Source organism: Odontesthes bonariensis, chromosome 13 (genome assembly GCF_027942865.1).
Source record: "Odontesthes bonariensis isolate fOdoBon6 chromosome 13, fOdoBon6.hap1, whole genome shotgun sequence".
Taxonomy (NCBI): domain Eukaryota; kingdom Metazoa; phylum Chordata; class Actinopteri; order Atheriniformes; family Atherinopsidae; genus Odontesthes; species Odontesthes bonariensis.
In genome coordinates, this window is record NC_134518.1 from 10,639,246 (window position 1) to 10,660,155 (window position 20,910).

At 45.8% G+C, this 20,910-nt stretch overlaps 3 protein-coding genes across 4 annotated transcripts; 2 read left to right on the top strand and 1 right to left on the bottom strand.

Moving 5' to 3' along the window:
* Positions 1–2,185: 2,185 nt before the first annotated feature.
* On the top strand, positions 2,186–4,557 carry smim19 (small integral membrane protein 19). Its single transcript, XM_075480893.1, has 3 exons — positions 2,186–2,453; positions 2,756–2,880; positions 4,032–4,557. Exons 1-3 carry the CDS (start codon positions 2,320–2,322, stop codon positions 4,094–4,096), a joined length of 324 nt encoding a protein of 107 aa, XP_075337008.1. The 5' UTR covers positions 2,186–2,319; the 3' UTR covers positions 4,097–4,557.
* An 856-nt stretch (positions 4,558–5,413) lies between these two features.
* On the bottom strand, positions 5,414–14,557 carry pld7 (phospholipase D family, member 7). 2 transcript variants are annotated; one of them, XM_075480894.1, is made up of 12 exons: positions 14,186–14,557; positions 13,540–13,644; positions 10,511–11,425; positions 10,136–10,323; positions 9,799–9,979; positions 9,607–9,721; positions 9,398–9,525; positions 7,714–7,914; positions 7,159–7,298; positions 6,850–7,015; positions 6,662–6,761; positions 5,414–6,412 (listed from the first exon to the last, which is right to left on the bottom strand). In XM_075480894.1, exons 1-12 carry the CDS (start codon positions 14,297–14,299, stop codon positions 6,219–6,221), a joined length of 2,547 nt encoding a protein of 848 aa, XP_075337009.1. In that variant the 5' UTR covers positions 14,300–14,557; the 3' UTR covers positions 5,414–6,218. The 2 variants fall into 2 exon arrangements, with proteins under 2 accessions (XP_075337009.1, XP_075337011.1); XM_075480896.1 differs by lacking the exon at positions 14,186–14,557 and adding an exon at positions 13,873–14,150.
* Positions 14,314–20,533, top strand: gpr137 (G protein-coupled receptor 137). Its single transcript, XM_075480897.1, has 8 exons — positions 14,314–14,716; positions 16,276–16,731; positions 16,865–16,914; positions 17,252–17,492; positions 17,925–18,074; positions 19,158–19,283; positions 19,377–19,495; positions 19,612–20,533. The coding sequence occupies exons 2-8, from the start codon at positions 16,351–16,353 to the stop codon at positions 19,706–19,708; spliced, it is 1,164 nt and encodes a 387-aa protein (XP_075337012.1). The 5' UTR covers positions 14,314–14,716; positions 16,276–16,350; the 3' UTR covers positions 19,709–20,533.
* The last annotated feature ends 377 nt before the right edge of the window (positions 20,534–20,910 follow it).

Genomic DNA, 20,910 nt, shown 5'->3' on the forward strand with positions numbered 1-20,910 from the left:
GAATAACGGGGCTACAAAACTTTTGTGGAAAAATATCAACTCAAGGGCTGAGTAACACAAAAAAACTGGAAGATTTTCCGTGCATCCCAAGAAGAGCCTCTGCACCGCGGGGGCTGTCCTGATGAGGGCGCTGCTGTTCGGTGTGGTTCCTACATTTTAAAGGAAAACAAACGAGGATATTTACAGTGTTGACCTTTCTTCTATAGAACTGTAATTTGCTCAGCCCCCCAGGTATCAGCCTCTGAGCTGAATGACCACGTATTCTTGCCTTATCGATGTTGATCCCACTTTGAGGGTTTCAGGTTGTACACTCGCCTTTGGAGAACTTGCACACAAGTTCCGGATTGGATAAAGATCTGGGGGAGTTTCCAGGCCACGGGTCCAAAACAGTGTCGTGATCTCAAAGCCACTTGATCACTTTTGCCTTGTGACTTGGTGCTCCATCATGCTGGAAAATGCCCAGACTGCTCTTGAATCATTGTTTTTCTTGGAGAACATTTGACACTATACCTATATGCAGTGTTTCACTATGGCTACAACATTGGACAGATTTTTCAGATGTCCCAAACACACTCGTTGCCTTTATCGACTCTAGTTCATTGTCCAAGTCTTTGCCTAACAGTGCATCCAGAAGCTCTCTCTGTCCCACCTACTGCCACTTAAGCACTCCCTGAGCTACCAGCAACCTGTTTCACAGCTCCCTCCTCGGGAGGACGTCCTGAAGCCTTTCAACATTAGATATCACCGAAAGCTGGCAGGTGTTCACTCACTTTCGAAAATAATGTTGGCTGATCATTTCATGTCAGAAAATTAAGATTTAATGATGAAGTTAACATTTTTACCAAATGAGGACTTTTGAATTTTGACAGCTGTTTGACTCCTCATTACAACAATATAGAAGCCATGTGAACACTCAAATTTGAGTCACTGCCAAAACCTTTGGCCAAGACTGTACACAGAAAAATACTTGGTTACATTTAAGCGTTCAACTTCCCCTTTCCGATGTCCCCGGAAGCTTTCTGTTGGCAGCTTGTATGTTTCCATATTTCTGGAATCAAGGTCACCCCCCCCCCCTCAGTTTTCCTCCTACTAGTCAACCATTTTCTCATTGCCTCAGTATTCTTTTTCAACCAAGATGGGTTTGAAAAACAAGGCTTTCCATCCAATGCTGGGGCCACCCGCACAACTGATCAATAGCCCGTCCCAAAAAATGAATTGGGCTTGTCTCATAGTCTTTGTTACGCCCCCTAATGGCTCGGAGTGGGAAGGCGCAACATAAGGCAACAGGTTTGGGTAGGTGAGGGTGTAGTCACACAAAACCAGGAAACGTATCAACAATTAAAGAAAGTATTTATTTACAAATGGTAACACAGGGAACAACGAGGACTACAGTGGCACCAAAGAAAATGAAAAGAACATAACCCCACCCCCCTTTTTACAGGTGCTGAGCACCCAAAAAGTACAGCGGGTGGTGCTCACGCTTACCTAGGGTTTCTAACAAAAGGTAAACTTACGTGGATGTAATACGTAGACCCCAGGGTATCTTACCTATCCTCGGAGTCCCTGCGCACCCAACAAAAGAATTAACAAGCGCTCTGCCACAGCTCACAACGCAACACCCCTCCCATCACAGGAAACAAACAAGGGACTATATAAAGGGGACTGGCTGATTGAAGATCTGGATCAGGTGTGGTTGAATGATTGGATAATTGAAACCAGGTGTGCACATCTGTGAAGTGAGAGAATTGAAACAGGAGGGGGAGACAAAACAGCAACACAAACCAACACCACAAAACAGAACATAATATAATACAATACATACCACAAGACATACAGAACACTGTACGTAACAGTCTTCTACAGAGTCAAGAAAGACGACTATGACCAGATAAATGAAGGAGTTGATACTCAACTTGGCCAGAACCCTGGTGACAAGCTGTATGTCAAAGAGCTGGCAAGTTAAATGAGTTGTGCTGGTAAAAGATGGGCTCAGGGGCACAGAAACCTTTGGTGAGAAAAGTAAGAAGCAATCGACATCAGGAGTCTTCTGTATAACAAGTTGGCTGAAAAGTAAACCGAACCAAATGAAGGTGTGGATATTTTTCAGCATTGAGCTTGTGGAGATTGTTTTGAAAAGCATCAGTTCAGCCTCGAGACTGTAGGGGGCAGCAATACACCTTGAAGTGAGAAGGAAGAGGCGAAGAAGGAGAATACGGATGTGACGTGGAACTGTTTACAGTGCGCAGTTGTGTCCCGAGCAAGTGTATGCTAACGAAGCCAATTTATCAAAATTCCCTCTAAATACGCACACGTATTTTCATGGGTGCGCACGGGGTTATGGGGAACGAGCACGAGTCTATTGACTACTCGGTGCATGAAGCTTGGAACGAGGCCACTAATGTCTACCTGCTGGTTATCCTGGTCAGCTTCGGCCTGCTCATGTACGCCAGAAAGTAAGGACGGTTTGCATTCTTCTCATTTGTGGCGAAATATTCTCCTTGACGCGTGGTTTTGAATAAAAGTAGAGATGTATGACAACACATTTTTCTTGTCTAATGTCAAATAACAGGAATTCACATCGCATCACTGAAATTGGGTTGCGGCCAAGTGCTGCACTCGCATATAACCGCGACTTTCTTTACAAATCGTATTTTCGGTGTATTTAGATCCTCCAGACCTACTCTGTTACTAATGCAATGGTACTTTAAATGTTTATAGTGCCTCTGTCTTGACGTTAAATTTGTCTTCTGACTAGAAACAAGAGGAAGATCATGCGCATCTTCACGCTGCCTCCCACCGCCGGCAGCAACCCGGAGCCGAACTTCTACGACAGCCTGCAGAAGGTCCGCCTGCGGCAGCAGCTGGAGATGTACTCTCTAGGTGAGCGTGAGTGTTGGCTCTGCGCACAAATTACACGGGCATCTTATTCATTTTGTCAACGAAACGCACATGCGTGAAATATTGAAGCTATTGCACATTAGAGCCACTAAAATTTAAGTTACACTATTTTTCCTCTCTCTTTGAACAACATAGAGCATATTCAGTGGGAATAAAGGTATTGTTCTGAATCAGAATCTTCCAGGTGTTTCTTAGGTGATTTTTGTTGCCGTTGTTTTTGATTTAGGGCAATAGGGAGGACTTTGCCTGCGTAACACAAGACTTAAATAGTTTATCTTCCATTTTTCTTGCAGTTAAAAGGGACCCTGTCAGCCATGCAAAATCATTTTGAATTGCAAAGGAACAGTAACAAAGGTTGCTATATTTTATAGATGTTATCAAGTAATCCCTGACAGTCTCGCTTAATTTGAGTTAAAAAAAAAAAAGTTATTTATTTATTCTGGGCTGATTAAAGGTGCTAAATGAGTAGAGGCTTCCGTTTTCATCAAAGTGTGGGACACAGAAATGTTAAGTCACATTTTCTTTTAGACAGCTTGAAGATTGACAGATTGATGTCCCACTTCAACAGTTCGTATTGAAAGGACACGTCCGGGGCTTGATTAAAGGCAACTAGAACTCATAGGAAAGGCTTCTTCAGTTCTAACCAGCTGGTGGGGGGGTTTCAGGCTTATAGGCTGTAGCTGAGATATTAGGAAGGCCGCTGATGTCAACGTGTGGGTCACTAACCCTCCCGCTCATTATTTAGGACGTTGGGGTCACTGTCACTCGTGAGTTGTTTACCGACATGTCAATGCGGTGCATGTAAAAAGCCCCGACCAGTCAGTAGTCTGGATTGACTCCTTCAGTCGTCTACATAAAGTTTGTTGTGTCTGGCCTCAACGTTTTAGCAGAGTGGGACTTTAAAACACCGCAGAATCAATGTGGCTTCACACATATCACAAAATCTGTCTGTAGTCTCTTTAAAAAAAAAAAAAAAAAAACTAAGGTAAAGGAGGAATAACAGTCACAGAAAAAAAAAGTTTTACACATTATTTTTGCACGTTTGTTTTTAAGACAAATCGTCGTGTGAAGCCTTTTGAGAGCAGGCAGTCACCAGTTAAGGTCAACTTTCTTTCCGCTGTCCTGCTTTGTAGCCAGGAAGTTTGATCATCATCAGCAGCAGCAGCAGACAGACAGTGTGCAGCTCTCCATGGAATGAGAAGAGGAGGGCGCTCGCCTTATTTCAGCTCGAGCAACACCCCCGCCCCGTGTGCTCAAGCCTCCCTTCTACGTGGATAGGAAAGGATTTGGATGGATGTCGTGATCAGAGTTTTTGCGAAAGACGCGGTTCCCGACACCTCCGTCAGAGACCGTGCAAACACAGCTGGGATGATGAATAAAAAGCCAGGGACGCTTTGAGGAGCGTGGTGTCTTGTAGGTCTGCTGTCATACGTGCAGTGGCATTAACCTGGTGATGAACCTCGGATTGCTGCAGGACGTTCATCATGGCAAAAGGAGAAAAGAAATGCTCACCATGAAGAATTTACTGAGCCTGAAACGAGATCCTTCAGCTTTAACGTGGGCGCCTCATTTTTTTATTGCATTTACTTTTCTTTATTTCATATGTGTATATAAATGATCAGTAATGATTGGTATCTTTAAATGTGAAAATAAAGTACAGAAACATAAAGTGAGTCAGCTGTTAGACTGTTTCATTATCGCTGCATTTTTTTCTTGGAATTATCTTATTTTCTTTTTTTAGTCAAAGTCGGCTATTAAAGCAGCTTCAATCAACCAAAAAGATGGAGCGCAAGCTGAGCCGCGGCGGTCACGTGAGCTCAGATTGTCACAAGAAAGGAGTGAATAAAACATTCTGATATTATTCTGAAGGCACAAAGAAAAAAAGGCTAAAGCAGACTTCAGTGGAGTTCCATTCACCTGATCTACCCTGAACCTTAAACCTCAGCAGATATGCTGAAGATCTATGGTGAACATATTTTTTTTAGATCTTTGAAAAAGGCCCCGTACTGCTCATGTTGTGAGTACCGTGGCTTGAAATGCACCTTATTTAAAAAAAAAAAAGGGCTGCAAGATGTAACATTTTCTAGTGTTGGGTATGGTTTCCCCAGAAGGCTACTAATTGTTTAGTAAACAGTAGCTTTCTGTGGTGTTTTGAGTTCCGACATTCAAAACCTACCTTCAAGGTACATCAAATGCAGCATGACTGAATCGTAGGGGAGGAAGGGGCAGGTTTGAAATGTTGGGTTTACAAACAGTAACTGCTAATATTCTACACAGTGTACCTTTAAAACACCACTGTGCACAGATTCACCAGCTCTGTGGACTTTGGGTCCGTTATGTGTTCCAACAACAGTTCCCTTCTCTATTGTGACTCTTGTGGCAGTATATTTCATACGATTAAAAAATAAATTAATTGTAAAAAAAAAAAAAAACCTGTAATGAGCAGAAATCATCACATTTTGTAGGAAAAGCAATCCACTAAATAAAAATGAATGAAACTCCCAATGAGCACCGATTTGTAGGAGCAGATTTTATTTCTACTGAAAACATCCAGTAAGCTGCTCTGCTTGTTGGTGATCTAGTGTTTCTTCCAGAGGAGGCCGGAGGTTCCTTTGTTTAACACTTCAACACGTGTGTGCCGATGAGGGGAAGAGGATGTCAAACATACAATAGAAGAGCTTGGTAATGTGCTGATAGAGGAAACGGTGCAGCAGTGATCAACACGGACGCTTCTCTCACGTCCAGAGCAAAATAGAACACTCTTAAGTGAGGCTCTTAGGTTTTTTTCTTAAGTGGTACCCATGCAAACTGGATTTCTGAGAGCTTGCTATCAGTTAAAAGTGGAAAAAAAGGAAAGCATTTACAGTACAGCTGACTAACGGGATATCAAACTGTTTCAATACACACAAACATTACGAGCTGCAGCGTAAACATGGCTGTGGTGAGTGCACCTCTTTGGAAATGTATTTCCCTGCATGAGACTGCTAAACTTGGCAAATGTTTGGTGTTTTTTTTTTTTTTTTGAGAGAGAAAATATACAAAATGCTCCAGGCATAAAATGTGCAAACCCTTTGCACCTCAATCCGTGAGAAAATCAGAGTATAAAAAGAACACCTTTTTAGAAAACTAAATACGAAAAATGCAATTATATACAGAAAATGGCAATCGGCCAGTAGCAATGAGACAAGAGGCAGCGTTAAACACCATCTTTTTGCTCGCAGCAAACTGAATCTGCACAAGTAAACTAAAGTTCAAGTGGCGGGGAGCTTCGAGCCAGGCGCTCGTCTACAACGCAGTGCTTTATTGAACGACGAACCCCCTCAGCGCGGGCAGACGTTTGCGTCGTCGACGGAGAGCGGGCTGGCGTAGTTGGAGTTCCAGTCTCTGAGGAAGAGCTCCTCCGCCTGGCTCTGCAGGGTCTGCTCGCCTTCTCCGACCACGGAGCCCGTCTGGTTCACCACCAAGCCTACGCCAGCGGTTTGGGTGAAGTAGTTTTCTGACCAGTTGGACGTCCCTGCGGACATAAACATGAGTGTCACGTGGTCTCGTTCGGAGAGGGTAAACCTTGTTCTCACCGACCCTGAGGTGTAGGTGAGAACTACTGAGCAAAGTCAGTAAAGCAAAAAGAAATCTGCCCTCTGAGTTTGACTATTCACAGAAAATAAATGTGCGATTAACCACTCAGCCAAACAAGAAGAGAAAAGTACCGCTAAAAGCACTCAGCAACACACTGGTAGCATTTTAGAAAGCGTTGTCAGCATACCTATATAGACCACTCTGTCTGTGACCATGTACTTGGCGTGATTGACTCGTGCAAACGGGATCTTCTTCTGCTCTGCTGTTGAAGGCACCGTAAAGATTTTCTACAAAAAGAGACAAAAAAAGCAGGATTGAGGAACCCGCTCCGTCGCTCCGTTTGATGTCGGAGCCGTTAAGCAAGCAAAACTGTACCACGTCGATGTCGCATTTCAGCGGAGGCCTGCTGAGCACCAGCAGTGACTGCAGGAAGGTGAACATGGAGGCAGGCGAGTGCCCCCAGCAGCTGACCATCAGTCTGACCTGCACGCCTCGGGCGCACGCCGCAGAGCGCAGACGTGTGTCGATGGCCGGCCAGAACCTGGGAGTGGGCGACCAGGACAGAGTCGTATTTAATTCAAAGATGTCTGTGTGTGTCCAAGTAACCGACATAAGTTTAAAAACACCCTGATGTTTCAGGAATCTGTGAAATGGATATTAAAATCAGCTCAGAGCGGAGTCTACCTGAGTGGCTCGGTGAACTGAGACAGCGGGAGGTAGTCCATGACAGAGATGTAGATGAACTTCTCAGCATCATCGATGATGGACAAGATGGTGGAAAGATCGTCGGAGCGGCCACGGGCTGAGATTTGTGGAGGAGCGCTCTGTAGGAGAGGACGCAGCACAGGCAGTGAGGATCATGGGAGCCGCCGCAGACAGACATCCTTTACACAGTCGCTACTATCGTCCTAATGTCCTCGGGATCTTAGGTACCACAGGTTATTATGTCATTATACAGCACATGAGAGCGAACCTGAAACCAGTATCTCCACCTCAAAGACAAACATTGCTTTTGTCAGCTTCATTTCTTTATGTCTAAGAGCTAAACGTTGGGAATGCATTTAAGGTTGTTGGACAGGTTGAGTCCCCGCCTCCTCCAGAAGACAGCTGTTACCATTCTCCACTTACACTAACACCACCGTATATGATTTTTTTTATGTCGGCCTGAGGATTTAATGATTAATGCTACAGAACCGAACCCCAGTAAAGTCTTTAATGAAGAGTGTCGAGCTAACTTACAGACAGGTAGACCCGAGCAGGGACTCCGTTGAGCTTCAGATGCAGAGGTTTGTCCGAGCTGGACAGGGCAGAGAGTCGGGCGGGCCAGTACGGCGGCAGGGAGCCGTTCGCTCCCCCGATGCTCCAGTACACCCCGAAGATCCGGAAGGCATCCTGAGCCAGGCAGCTGCAGTCCTCCACCGACAGGCCCACCTCCTTCACCTTTTGTCCCACAGAGCACACACACGCACCGTTTTATAGCTCCGACACACACGATTCACAGCGAGACTGAGCTGACATGCACGCAGTGGCTGCATCGACTCGGGCCTGCTCCAGGGAGAAGGTTTAACCTCGAAGCAACGCGGTTCTGTTGCACCGAACGGACCTCAGGGTGAATCCCGACCGTTTGATTCATGTAAAGTTTGGGTGGTATTTTCACATTAAATGATAAAATGGAGACTTGACAGGAGACTGCTTTAAAGGGATAGTTTGCCTCTTTTGACATGAAGCTGTATGATATCCCATATTAGCAATATCATTTATGAACATTTTCTTACCCCCTGCTGCGTCCTGTGAGCTGAGTTCCGGCCTCGTTTTGGCGTTGACGAAGGTAGTCCGGCTAATTGGCTGGGGTTTAAAAAAAAGCGCCTTGCTTCTCAAAACAATATGCGTTCAAAAGAGTACCTCCCTTGATATCAATGCGTTCAGCCACCTGCTGATAGCCGTACCTGTTACGGTGTTTACTGCTCGGAAGCAGGGGAGTGCTCGGTCTGCACAGTTTACACAGCCCGTAGTGATACGAAGGTAGAGAGAAAACAGCGCCAAGCGATTGTGAGGTCTCACTTTTTCTGGATTGCTAATATGGGATGTCATACAGCTTCATGTCAAAAGAGGCGAACTATCCCTTTAAGATATTCATACAACCCCTGGCAAATAAAAACAAAACAAAACAAAACAAAACAAATTTTTTTTTTTTTTTTTTTAAATCCATGTCATTTGCAATTTTCAAACAATTATCTGCACAGGGCTAAACATTCAAATCAGTGTGCAGATAAAGGTGCCGGCAGAGTTTAACATACTGTTTCAGCCGGCTGACTGACAGGAAACATGGCCCCAACAAGAGATGCCAGGAAACAAAGAGAGTGGTCAGTGTTTGGGATCAAATTGGAGGCAATCAGATGGAATAATGGCGGAAATGAAGGAAAAGAAAAGAGGATTAAAGTGATAATCAGTGATGAATCTACACCGGAGACGGAGATGATGCTGGGACTCGAGGAAATGAGTGAGGCGATTCTTTTTTTTTGCCAGGGGTTGAAGACAGCAGCAGTTTTACCGTACACATTAATAAATTCGTTGTCCATGAATCGGTGTCGCAGTTAATTAGGTTTATTGTACAGTTCATTCAGCAGTCCTCCTTTAAAGCTAACCCAATAACCTCTGTCTACATCACTGCTGCTCTGTCTGTTATCTGTAGGAAAAGCTTTTACCGGAGGTTAAAGTTCACGCCGTAAACTGAGTGTGACATCATCAACATGCTGGACGGTTAATGCACTTAAGCTGGGAGTGGGACACCTCTGCCTTCCACTTAAGAATGCTGTGTGGTCACGGATAAACGGAAAAGTGGGGCCAAACGGGGGATTAGTGAGGATGTGTTTGAAAATGCAGTCCCCCCCCCCCCCTGTTTGTCCACAAGAAGCTGCCGTACCTGACTCAGAGAGCGCCAGTCCATGTTCGCACTGCCCAAATATAAGTGCTTCTGGTCGACCACCCACAGCTTGGTGTGGATGATGCCTCCAGTCACGGCCTTGAGGTCCACCTCTCTGACCTCTGCGCCTGCCGGAAAGCATGGTACGTAAATTCCAACAACTCCCCAAAACACAAATACGGAGCCGGGTAACTCAATGATGTACTCACCTGTCGCGGATAATTCGGATGTGTCTTTGGTCGACATCTGGGGGGCGTTAACTGCAATCTGGAGTTTTACACCTTTGGATTCAAGCTGCTTCATCTGCTCAAAGACTTTTCTTCCCTGCAACACACACACCTTTATAATGACTGGATTCATGTCATTCAATTTATGAGCCCCGTGCCTTCCTCTGTACTCACCTGAGAGTCAGATGGGGCAGCGGAATCCAAATCGCCGCCTCGCAGTGTGAAGTAGAAAGCAGCGATGTGGACCGAGCTGTTGGCCTTGTCCAGCAGATGCAGCCAACTGTCTGCGATGCTCGGCCCGGTCGAAGGAGAGGACTGGTAGAGGCCGACAGGGATGCTCTCCACTAGATGCACGCTGAACAGCAGAGAGGGGAAGTTACAACTCACACATAGCTTTAATCATGCTTCCAGAACCTTTGTTTTGTTACGAGTCTTCTAAGATGAATAAAGCTGACTGCCCCTTAAAGCTAAATGGGCCTTAAAGATAGACCCGTGTGTTAATGCAACTTGCCGACAGTCTGTGCTACAAGGCTGCGACACCAAGCCGAAGCCGTCCAGCCAGTGCAGCTCCAGCTGAGCCGTGAGCTGAGCCACAGACCGGGGAAGCCCGTAGTGCCAGATGTGCTGACCGAACCCTCCCAGAACCAGCAAGGCGGTGGGGAGGAAGCAGAAGAACATAAAACTGGAGCGTCCCGAGCTCTGTGAAACGAGAAGGGTGGCATTCTAATTCATGAACAGCTGCAGTAAATCACAGGCATTCCAAAGCTGCTCCTGCAGGGTGCGGTGGAATTCCTATCGTATATGAGTGATGCAGTTGAAAACAGCATGAAAACAGCTCGACTTATATTAGAGGGAGAAGTCAGCAATCAATAGCAACATAACTCACCCTGGTCGACTTGGCTGAGCTCACTTTAGCAGGCTCCTGTGGTGCCACAGAAGAGGGCGATTCAGCAGTGTTTGCTTTTTTCTCTGGGAGATCTAGAAACTCTGACTGGCTGATGAACGGTTCCCGCTGCTCCTCCATGCGGCCCTCAGATTGTTCACTCGCCGAGTCTCCCTCGCATTCAGCGTCCGATGAAGATCTGCTGTCTTTCAGTTCGGCAATCTCCATGGGCTCCGTCTCCCACGGTGGTTCTTCATCCATAATAGCCTCCACCGGGCTGACCGCAGAGTTGCGGACATTCTCTGCTGACTTTTCAGTGTCTCCAGAGGCGGTGAGGTCAATCTTCGCGTGCTGCTGTGGCTTATGACTGAAAGAGCCCTCGCTTGGGAGGTAGCTTGCAGGAGCGTCTGGCGGTGGGTCAGCTTCCGTTTCGGGGGTTTTGTCCGTGTCTTCCTCTGGTCTGAGAGCAGGCCTGGGGCTTGCAGTCATAAGAGGAGACTGGAGAGACTCAGACAAAGTCCAACTTCTGGGTGCAGAAACCGCAGGACTCTGATCGGCTACGGTGGTTTGTACTGAGCAGTCGAACATGGAGGAGTCTTCATAGCCGACTTTGGGGACGTGGACCGTTGGCGGCGGGAGGGCCGTTTCTCTTACGTCTGGTGGTTTGGACTTCGACGGCTCCACACTTCCACTTGCAGTTTTCTCAGGAGGCTGAGCTGCATGGACAGGAGCGTCTTTTATAGGAGCATGCAGCTCCGTGCTCTGACTGCCGCTGACGGGCCTCTTCTGGAAAGTAGGGATTCGGGAGACGGGTTTACCCCCTTTGCGATTCATGTCTTCTTTCTCCTCTGCTTCTCTTTTTACGGCTCCATCATCGACATGGAAACGATCCAGCAAAACGCTGCAATGCTTCAGCCCCTGAGCAAGACAAAATGTGCACAATCTTGAGAATCCACAACGGTGTGTTTTGACCAGTCAATCACAATGGCATCAGGGCAAAACACTCATGTGCATGTAGAAACCTTCAATTTCACATCAACTCACGCGGTTTCGCCCCCTGTCTTGAAGATCGATCCCTTTCAAAACAAACTGAAAATGACCGTCCACAGCCCAGCTATGACGAGAGCAGACACGCCTATTTAAATGAGCTCACCCTCACAGGTGCACCTCAGCTTTTACACCACAGGATTTGTTTATACACATAACAGCAGCGCTACCACGGCTACAGCATTGTTCAAAGTTCTGATGGTGGTCAAGCTGAACTATCAAACTTTGTTGCCACGGCAACGGCGGTGTCACATTCAAAACAAGCATACCTGCCGACAGAACGTGCAGCATCAATACGTGATGGCTAAAGATACAATCTGAAATAGGAAACACTGTCACAATGAATGAATAAATATGCTATAAACAAAGGATATACACCAGATGGTTGTAAGAGGTTGTCCGTGGGGGAATAAACTTAAAAGCACAACTGATTTATTGACAGGTGGCTATTTTCACTAAAGCAACACAACTCAAGTTTCCAAAGAGTCGGGATTCTCTTGTTAAAAAAAAAAAAAAAAAAGTTAATAAAACAGAATGCAATGATTTTCAAATAATATAAAAACCTATTTTCAACTCCCAATAGTACAAATATAGCATCCCAAATGTTGCTGTTTAAAAAAAAAAAATTAAATTCAGTTTTAGTTTTTTTAAAAGTTGGGACACGGGCAACAAAAAAAAAAAAACTGGGAAAGCTGTGCAATGTTTTGAAAGGAATTTGGCATTTTATCATCTACACTACAGAAAAGAATCCAGAGAAATCTCCGCGCGCAGGAGACAAAGCAGACAGCTAGCATGGAGTGGCTGTGACCATCACGTCCTTAAAAACTGCACGATATTAAAAACAGACAAACTCAAACATTCACCCTCTTTCGCACTGTTTGAAGGGGGGGACCGATGCGCCTTCGGTGCACCTTGTGTGAAAGAACGGGCAAAATGAGGGGTTAAAGTTAATGCGCCAGTGACGCGCCTCTGAGCTGGCACTGCGAAACGCAATCCTCTTACCAACGATGCTTATGTCACTCAGCTCATTTCACGTCACCGGTTTGCTGCGTGTTAGCACACAATTATGCTGAACTATGCTTTGAGTTCATCATTGCATCCACAAGCAGATAGTTAAAAAAGTTAAAAATCTACCATGCGAGGAAAAAAAAAAAAAAATACATCCATGAAGACTCCACTAATGGTGAACAATACCTACAGGTTTTTGGAGCACATATGCCGCCATAAAGATGGCATCTTTTTCAGAGACGACCTTGCTTATTTCAGCAAGATAATATCAAACCACATCCGTTACAACAATACGGCACAATAAAAAAACAAAAATTTAAAACGTGACAAATGAAGGTCTGAACTGTTGAGCAGCAGATATATAAATCAAGTTGCCTACGCAATTCTGAAAAGCACTTTAAATTCTACCAAGTAGGTTTTGAAAATCTATATATAAAGTGAGCAGATATTCTTTTAAGAATAGTCAAAATTTCTCAATGTAAACATTTGATATATGTGGTGTTTGTACTATTTTCAATTATATATGGGGCTTCAACTATTTGTTTTAAATTGTATTTTTTTTTTACTTTATGCAGAGTCTGATATTTTTAAAACAATGCTGTATAACACTTTATCAGCAGCTACATTATCATTTAGTCTTCAAGTCCATGTACATGTACTATAAAGTTTGTACTTATCTTAAATCTACAGTATTAGCCGAGCTCCTCCATTAGTGAGTTAGTCAGAGGTTTAATATTTGATCGGGCCTGACACTCCGGCCAGCGAGATGAAGATGAAGATTCTGCAGTAGCCTGGCTGTATTTCCTGATAAAGCTGCAGCAGCGCAGGCAAGGTCACAAAGCCTTACTTCTTTCTCCCACAGCTGTTCAAATAAGAGCTCCGCCACACCCAGGCCTCAGAGGTAGCTCTGCTTTTCCTGCCTCTGCAGAGCAGCGTCCCACAGCCAGAGGAGTGTGTATCGGTGAATGATAGCTTACCGTTAGAGCTGCCTCCTCAGCAGCTTCCTCCTCCTGCAGCTCACTCGGATGTCTCTCCATCACTCGAGTGGGGGCAGACTCAGAAGAGTCTGACTCATCTGACTCCTGAGAGGACCGCATCGGTTAGAAACTCGGTTAATTAAGGACATTCGACTGGAACAAGGCAGTAATTCCTGTATGCGTTCCACAATGCCATACTTACAGACTGGTGTCAGTTTTTATCTAAGTCATGCCAGTGAAAGAAATATACCATTTATATATACACTTGAAAATAAACTCTTTATGGTATTGCTGACTCACAAATAGCCCCAGAAAGCAAGAAAAAAAGCTTACCATAATGCAGTAATTCACAAATGACTGTAAAATAACTTTGGGGCTGTAGCGAAGGTTCTCCGTCAAGGTGCCGTTTAGGTTAGCTCGGGAAGGATAACCATTTAAATTAAACGAATACTAAATACGTTTACCATTAAAAGGTGGCAGTTGAAAGCCGTACAGTCGCTGTGTAATCCTTTTAGAGTATATTCATCGAATTTAACAGCTTAACGTCGCAGCCGTTGGCGTTAGCGAGCGAGCTACGTGGCCGTTTGTTAAGTTCTCAACTGCGGAAGAAGTTAAGGCGGAAAGGCTGAGTAATAAAAGTACCCACCTCGTACTCAACTGTCCCCTGAAGGCGGGTCGACCTTCTCGGTGTTGCCTGTAACTCGACCTCGCTCACTTGAGCGGGGAGGATGGACCGTCTGGACCGCAGCATCATCGGCATACCGGACCGCTTTAATAACGCAGCACCTTTGTGCCACGAGGCTAACGGACGCAACGGAACGTAAATTGCAGTCACGTTTGCCCGCAACTCCGATGAAAGCCGATTGTGGCGAATACACGGCTAGTACCCAGCTGTGCGGGACCAAACGTCCACTGAGGTTCAGGGAGAGCGATCGAAAAACACCGTTCGCGGCTGCCTTTTGGAAACCAACGCTTTGACGGGATTTTGAATGTGTCTTTGCTTTATGAGACAAGTAAACAACAACTTGAAGAAACCGCGATTTCCTGTAACCGCTGATTGGCGGTTGGAATCAGAACAGAGGCTCCGCCCACATGACGTGACGCAGATCACACACGGAAAAGAGGAATTAGCGTCGTCGGCTGCTCATCCCGGAGTTCGACATTCACCTGAAAAAAGGTCTGTTACCGCCGTCAAAATGAATGCCGAGAGCTTGTATTTTTACCGGCTCGTGTGACTAAGCACAGCGAGGCTGGCAAAGTATGGCGGAAATGTGTGATATTCGCGGTAGTTGTCAAAGTTAGCCTCAGTTAGCCTTATCTGCGGTTTAGTACCTTGAACTGACAGCCGGTTGTTTATCTTCCTCAGACCAAAGTAAAGACAGGCGAGCGGGGGTTTCAGAGGTTTCAAAGGTTACATGAATATACACGGGGGTAGTGACACTGTTAGAATACAATGGAAATAACAATAAAATCAAATTAAGCCCGTGTTATATGTCTGAAGTGTTATATAATGCAGGGTATTTACTTGTCGAAACTGCGTGTACTCGTACGTTACTGGGCTGTTATTAGACTAATGTGTGTGACCGTAGGCTATAATAATGTAACTATATAGTATGTAAATCAGCATAAGCTGGTGACATCGTCGTGAACGTTAAAGCGTTTAAAAAGTCAAATTTCTCCTTCGTGTAGTTACTCCGACGGGCAGTAAAACCTGTTTACATCGCTGTAAAGCGACGCAGGAAATAAAAAACTGTCATGTATCATGTGTTTGGTATAGGAAGTGAAAGTACAAACGTGTAAACACAATCAAACACTGGGTTTTTGGCTTAGAATTTGTCAAAGTAGCGGACATTCTTCTGAATAAAAAGGACCGTCTCTTTATGCTTTCAGACTGCTTCAGTAGGTTCCCAAACATGCTGGGTTCTTGGTGTTTTCAGCCCAACTAGGTGTAGGTCAGTGATGGTTCAGCTGCAGCTCTCTATCAAACGTACGTGGTGGTTTCCTGCTGAGCTCAAGTCACAGGGGGAAGGTTTGCGGTAGTCATGTTTGTAAAGTGTTGTGGTGCCAAGAATCTGAATATGTCCACACTTCCTCATCCATGCTTTATATAGGAACCCCCTCACACACACACACACACACACTAAAACACAACACCCACTCACTTTCCCTGCTTGTCACAGAAGTTCGAAGCCAAAGTCTGACTAAAAGTATAGATATCCGCTGAATTCAGTACATTTTGGGGGGGATTCGTGGAACAAGCAGCTCACCTTTTCCCTGTCAGTGGTTCCTTTTGCAGCTGTCGAAAACTAAAAAGGTCTGATTCTCCCTTTGATTCCTCTTCTCTCCCCCGTCTAAGTTCCTCCCACCAGAGGTGCGATCAGAAGATTTGAGGACAGGCAAAGAAAGAGGAGATGAGGCGAGGCGTCTTCCTCTCTCCTTCTGCTGCAGTTCAGAAACTGAGTCGTCGTTCAGAATATTTGGCTGTGAACGATTTCTGGGACACAGGCCACGGGGACGGGGATGAGGAGGCTAATATTAGGCAGTTGAGTCTTTCGTGGGGTGGTCCTCAGGAGAGCCGGTTTAACCCCAGCGCTGAGCCACATTTCAGCACACACGGGGTGAAGCACGTGGTTCGGTTAGATTCATGCCAAATCTGTCGATGAGTGCTTAAAAAACAAAAGTGGTCTGATCACTATCTGCTGACCTTTAGTGACTGTGCTCCTGCCCCCCCCACAGGTCTTCCATGTGAACCCTTCGGGCAGGAAGGTTTTCCTGGGATGATGGCAGTCCATTAACCCCACCACTGCTCCAATGGAAGCTCCAGTCACAGCTGCCCCTCCTCCCAACTCCTCCACCCCGCCTGCGCCGGCCCCCCTCCACCCGGCCGTCGCCCCATCGGTCCAGCTCGGCTTCACCATCCTCTACACCACTTTGTACGCGGGGCTCTTCCTGGTGGTCTACGTGCAGCTGTGGCTGCTCCACCTCTACAGACACAAGAGATGGAGCTACCAGAGTGTCTTTCTGTTCCTCTGCCTGCTCTGGGCCGCCCTACGCACCACCCTGTTCTCCTTTTACTTCCACAACGCCGTGGAAGCCAACCACCTCCCTGTCGCGGTGTACTGGCTGCTCTACTGCTTCCCTGTGTGTCTGCAGTTCTTCACTCTCAGCCTTATCAACCTGTATTTTACTCAGGTAGGGCCGGGGAGAAAACAGACTGGCACACACCAGCTGAAAAATCACGTCTTGTTTGCTTTCCGTTTCATTCTTCAAGTCTAAGGTTTCCGTTCACTCGGGTCTTTTATTCTGGCTTCTTCTCCTCTTGCAGGTTTTACTCAAAGTGAAAGAAACGTACAGCTCAGCAATGAACAGAAGACTGTGAGTTTAACTTTACAGTAATAAAAATATTAAGGTCATTTTAAATCCGTACAAAGGATTTCCAGTGTGTTGGCAGGCCAGTGGAAGCCTCCTTTTACACCCAATCCTGACACCCTGACCCGTCTCCGGCTGATCTCGTGTATTCTCTGTGTTTGCCACCTTGTGTTTTTGTGTGTGTTGCTGACGTCAAATTTAAAATGAGTTTATAGTAAAGTTGTTAAGCGAAGCCGCAGAGAATATTTGCACTTGTGTCTGTTCCTTGAAGGGCCGAGGCTAATTAAAAATGACAAATGTAAGTTCTTATCACATTTTTAGAAAACCTTTGTGTAATCCTCAGATGGGCTGCACGGTGCGCATACGGCGCGCTGAGCGTCATCTTCCTCAGCGTCAACGCGGTGTGTGCAGCTCTGGGAGACCGAGGCAGCAGGGGTGAGACGGGGCAGAGGACCTGGACCCTGGTCCTGGTTCGGGTTATAGTCAACGACTTGCTGTTCATCTTGGATGCAGTGCTGCTGGCCACCCTGCTGCTGCTCCTGACCCGCCAGTCGCGCTCCACCAGCTCCTACCTGGTCAGCAAGGTGCGCCCGAGTGGTCCCCTGAGGGATGCGATAATGAAAACGCAGAAATGAGTGCAGTAACCCTTAGGATTTCTGCTTAGGATTAGTCCTAACCTGCTGCCTCGAGTAGCAGGTGTAATGTCTTCTGTGCTTCTGGAGGTTGCTTTGTCATGTCTGAGAGAATGACCCCAGTGACATCACTCTGACATCATCGGGCTTATCTCAGCTTTCCTAGATAGTCTTTATAATCAAGTCAGCGTTGACAGTTGGAAATGTGGCAGTATTTACCAGCGAGCTTGCATTTTGCTGCCTTATGCAGCATATATTACTGGAGGATTCAGGGACTAAAAGTCTCATTAATGCAGATGCTTTTGAAGCACGTACAGACATACAGAGAACCGAGCTCTCTCGGCAGCAGTTTTTGGGAAGTCTGATCTGTTTTTACTTGTCCAGGGGACCACGGTGTGCCGCACGGCAGCGCTTGGAGCTGCGGTCATCCTCTTGTTTGCCAGCCGCGCCTGCTACAACCTGACGGCTCTCATTTTGTGCCAGAACTATCGGGTGGAGTCCTTCAACTTTGACTGGTACAACGTCTCCGACCAGGTAATCGTCACTGCGAAATGATCTGTAACGGTCGTGTGATCGTTTTTATCTCTCAGGAGCGGCAGGCCCTGACAGGGGTGGAGCAGTGATTTTAAATGTGGGGGTGTTCCAGGGGGGGCACATGAGCACCACATCAAGCCCAGAGACACGACGCTGAAGTTGGCATCCGATTCTCGAGTTAAATGGATGGGCATAAAGGGCCATTTCACTGCATTTTGATCGCCCTAAACTAGGTCCTGTATGGAAACTACAATAGTTACACTGCTCAAATCTGGATAGAATTATTCTAAAGAGGCTGTAGATTCATTAAAACCTTGTTTGGGATTTGTGAAACTTTTTCTGATTTGTGAAAATGCAGAACAGGGCCATTTTACTGCTTTTTTTTTGTATTCTCATCACCCTAAACTCGGTCCTGTATGGAAACTACAATAGTTACACTGCTCAAATCTGGATGGAATTATTCTAAAGAGGGTACAGGGTCTTTAAAACACATTTTATGATTTGTGAAAACTTTATTTGGTCATTTGGCCACCGGCAGAGAAATGGTGTTGATTTTAGGGGTCGTAGAGCCGGATTCCTCTGCATTCACTTACATGGCAACTTGACTTGAAAAAGAAGTCAACTTTCTGCTGCCTCTTCCTTTGTGGCATCTCTGTCTCCTTCTTCTTTCTATTCTCTTGTCAATTTTATTCACTGTCAGCCATCGGTGAGTAACAGAAGCTCGTAAGTCTCACAATATAGTTCCTCTCTGACGTAACATCAAATATCCCGGGCCGGCGGCCGGGTCGCGGACAACAGTCTGTGATTGGGTGAATGTCCGCTCAGTTTGACCAATGCCTTTTCGTGCAGCGTAAAGGGGCTGAGGTGCGTTCCATTTTAGTATGTTGGTGCACTATGAGGGTGGGCAAATGGGTTTACCTTTGGAAAATGTGGGGGGGGGGGGTGAAATCATCTTGCTGTAAAAGTGGGGGTGTCGAAACACCCCCATCCCCCACGGGTGCGACGCCCATGGGCCGTGATAAATTTAACGTTCACAGATCATAAAAAAGAAAATGCCTCCACAATGTGCGTGCTTGTTTTCAGGCGGACCTGCAGAGTGATCTTGGCGACAGGGGCTACCTGGCGTTCGGCGCCATCCTCTTCATATGGGAGCTTCTCCCCACCAGCCTGCTCATTCTCATCTTCAGAGTCCGCCGGCCTGCTCAGGAGGTGATGAGTGTGTCTGAATGTCCACCCGTGAAAGATTTCTTCTGTGGTACTTTAACAACTGGTGTCATTCGGTGTTGTCCCTCGTTGTCACAGACCAGCGGCATGACCATCAACAACAGGGTGCTACCTCGTCCTTATTTCTTCGATGACCCTCAAGGCAGTGATGAAGACATACCTGTTCCATGGGCCCGAGGGGCACCTTCAAATTCAGGGTACTACCAGTGTGAAAGAAAAAAAAAAAAACATTACACGAAAGGATCAGCTAATCAGTTTAAATCCTCACGACATCCTAAGTGGCTTTTTAAAATTTTCCTTTGTTTGTTTCCAGCTGGTATGGATCAGAAACCGCTCCTCTGCTGTTTGCCAACAATCCTTCAGACCAAAGCCAGCAGCACCACACTTTCTACTCCACCCCCCAGAACTGACACCCCAGCCGCCGCCTCCATAGTGACACTCATCTCAAAGACGGGACCCCACACACTCAGGCGGCTGTACCTCCAACTGCGGGCAGATTTGCACTGAAAACCTCAGGAAAACTGTGCACACGCACCTTGTAGCTTTTGAAAAGAGAGTAGTTATATTTACAGTGTGCTGTTCTATTTGAGTTAAAAGGGAACAAATTTGGCGGGAAGAGCCCTGCCAGACGTAGCTCTGCCCCAGTTGAGAATATCCAAGGTAAACCAAACTTTATAGTTCCAAGATGTGTCTCGTTTAGCTTCATTTACATTCCAGTATACACACAAAACTGTAGAACTGATAAATGTACAGTGTGTTCTAGCCTTTGGTGACGGGCACTGATCATACTAATATGCAATGCTTTCGAAACCAACTAAAATACAACTGATATGTGCTTATTTTTTTGCATCTGGTTCTTCTAGCAAAGTACCGTTGGTTTTCTGACAGGAAGCTCCTTTTTCTGCCACATTTATAGAAAATGCTCCTCGTTTTAATAAGCTGGTTTTAAATCTCACTTCCCTCCTGAATAACTGCGTAGTTGTGATTTAATTGTTGTAAGTTTATTTATAACCATGTTCCTACCTTTAAACTGTAGCAATTAAAAAAAAAAAAAAAATCTGTTACTCCACTTGCTTTTCTTCTGGAAAGAAGCTCGTTCATTACTGCTCGCACAGCAGAGCGTTGACTTAATCACACGACTTACATGAGCTGTGTAAACAACAAAGCAATAAAAACCTTTGACGTAAACCCGTTTGTCCTGGTACAGTATAAGGAGGAGGAGGAGGAATCTCTGGGAAAAGCATTTTGTTTGGAATGGTTACTGACTTATCAGCGAATAAGGTACATATGTGATCCTCTGAATATCACACCTGCTCTCGTATTAGTCCGCCTGTGTAGTTCCATGATGGCACTCACTGTGGTTTGGTTTGACCTTTTAATGGCAAATAATTTCCTCTACAAGTTCCCCCCCCGACAGCGGGTCCCTCGGCGACTGAGTTGTGAGATGGGTCCACTGGTGCGTTCAAATTCAAACAAGCAAAGGTTCTGAAGCTTAGTTTAAAAAAAAAAAAATAATAAATGTTCAGAGCGCTTTTAGGATTGAAAGATCCAGAAAAGCTACTAAATGGATCCCAAAGCTGGATAGTCTCAGTAAATTGTACTTTGTCGGGGG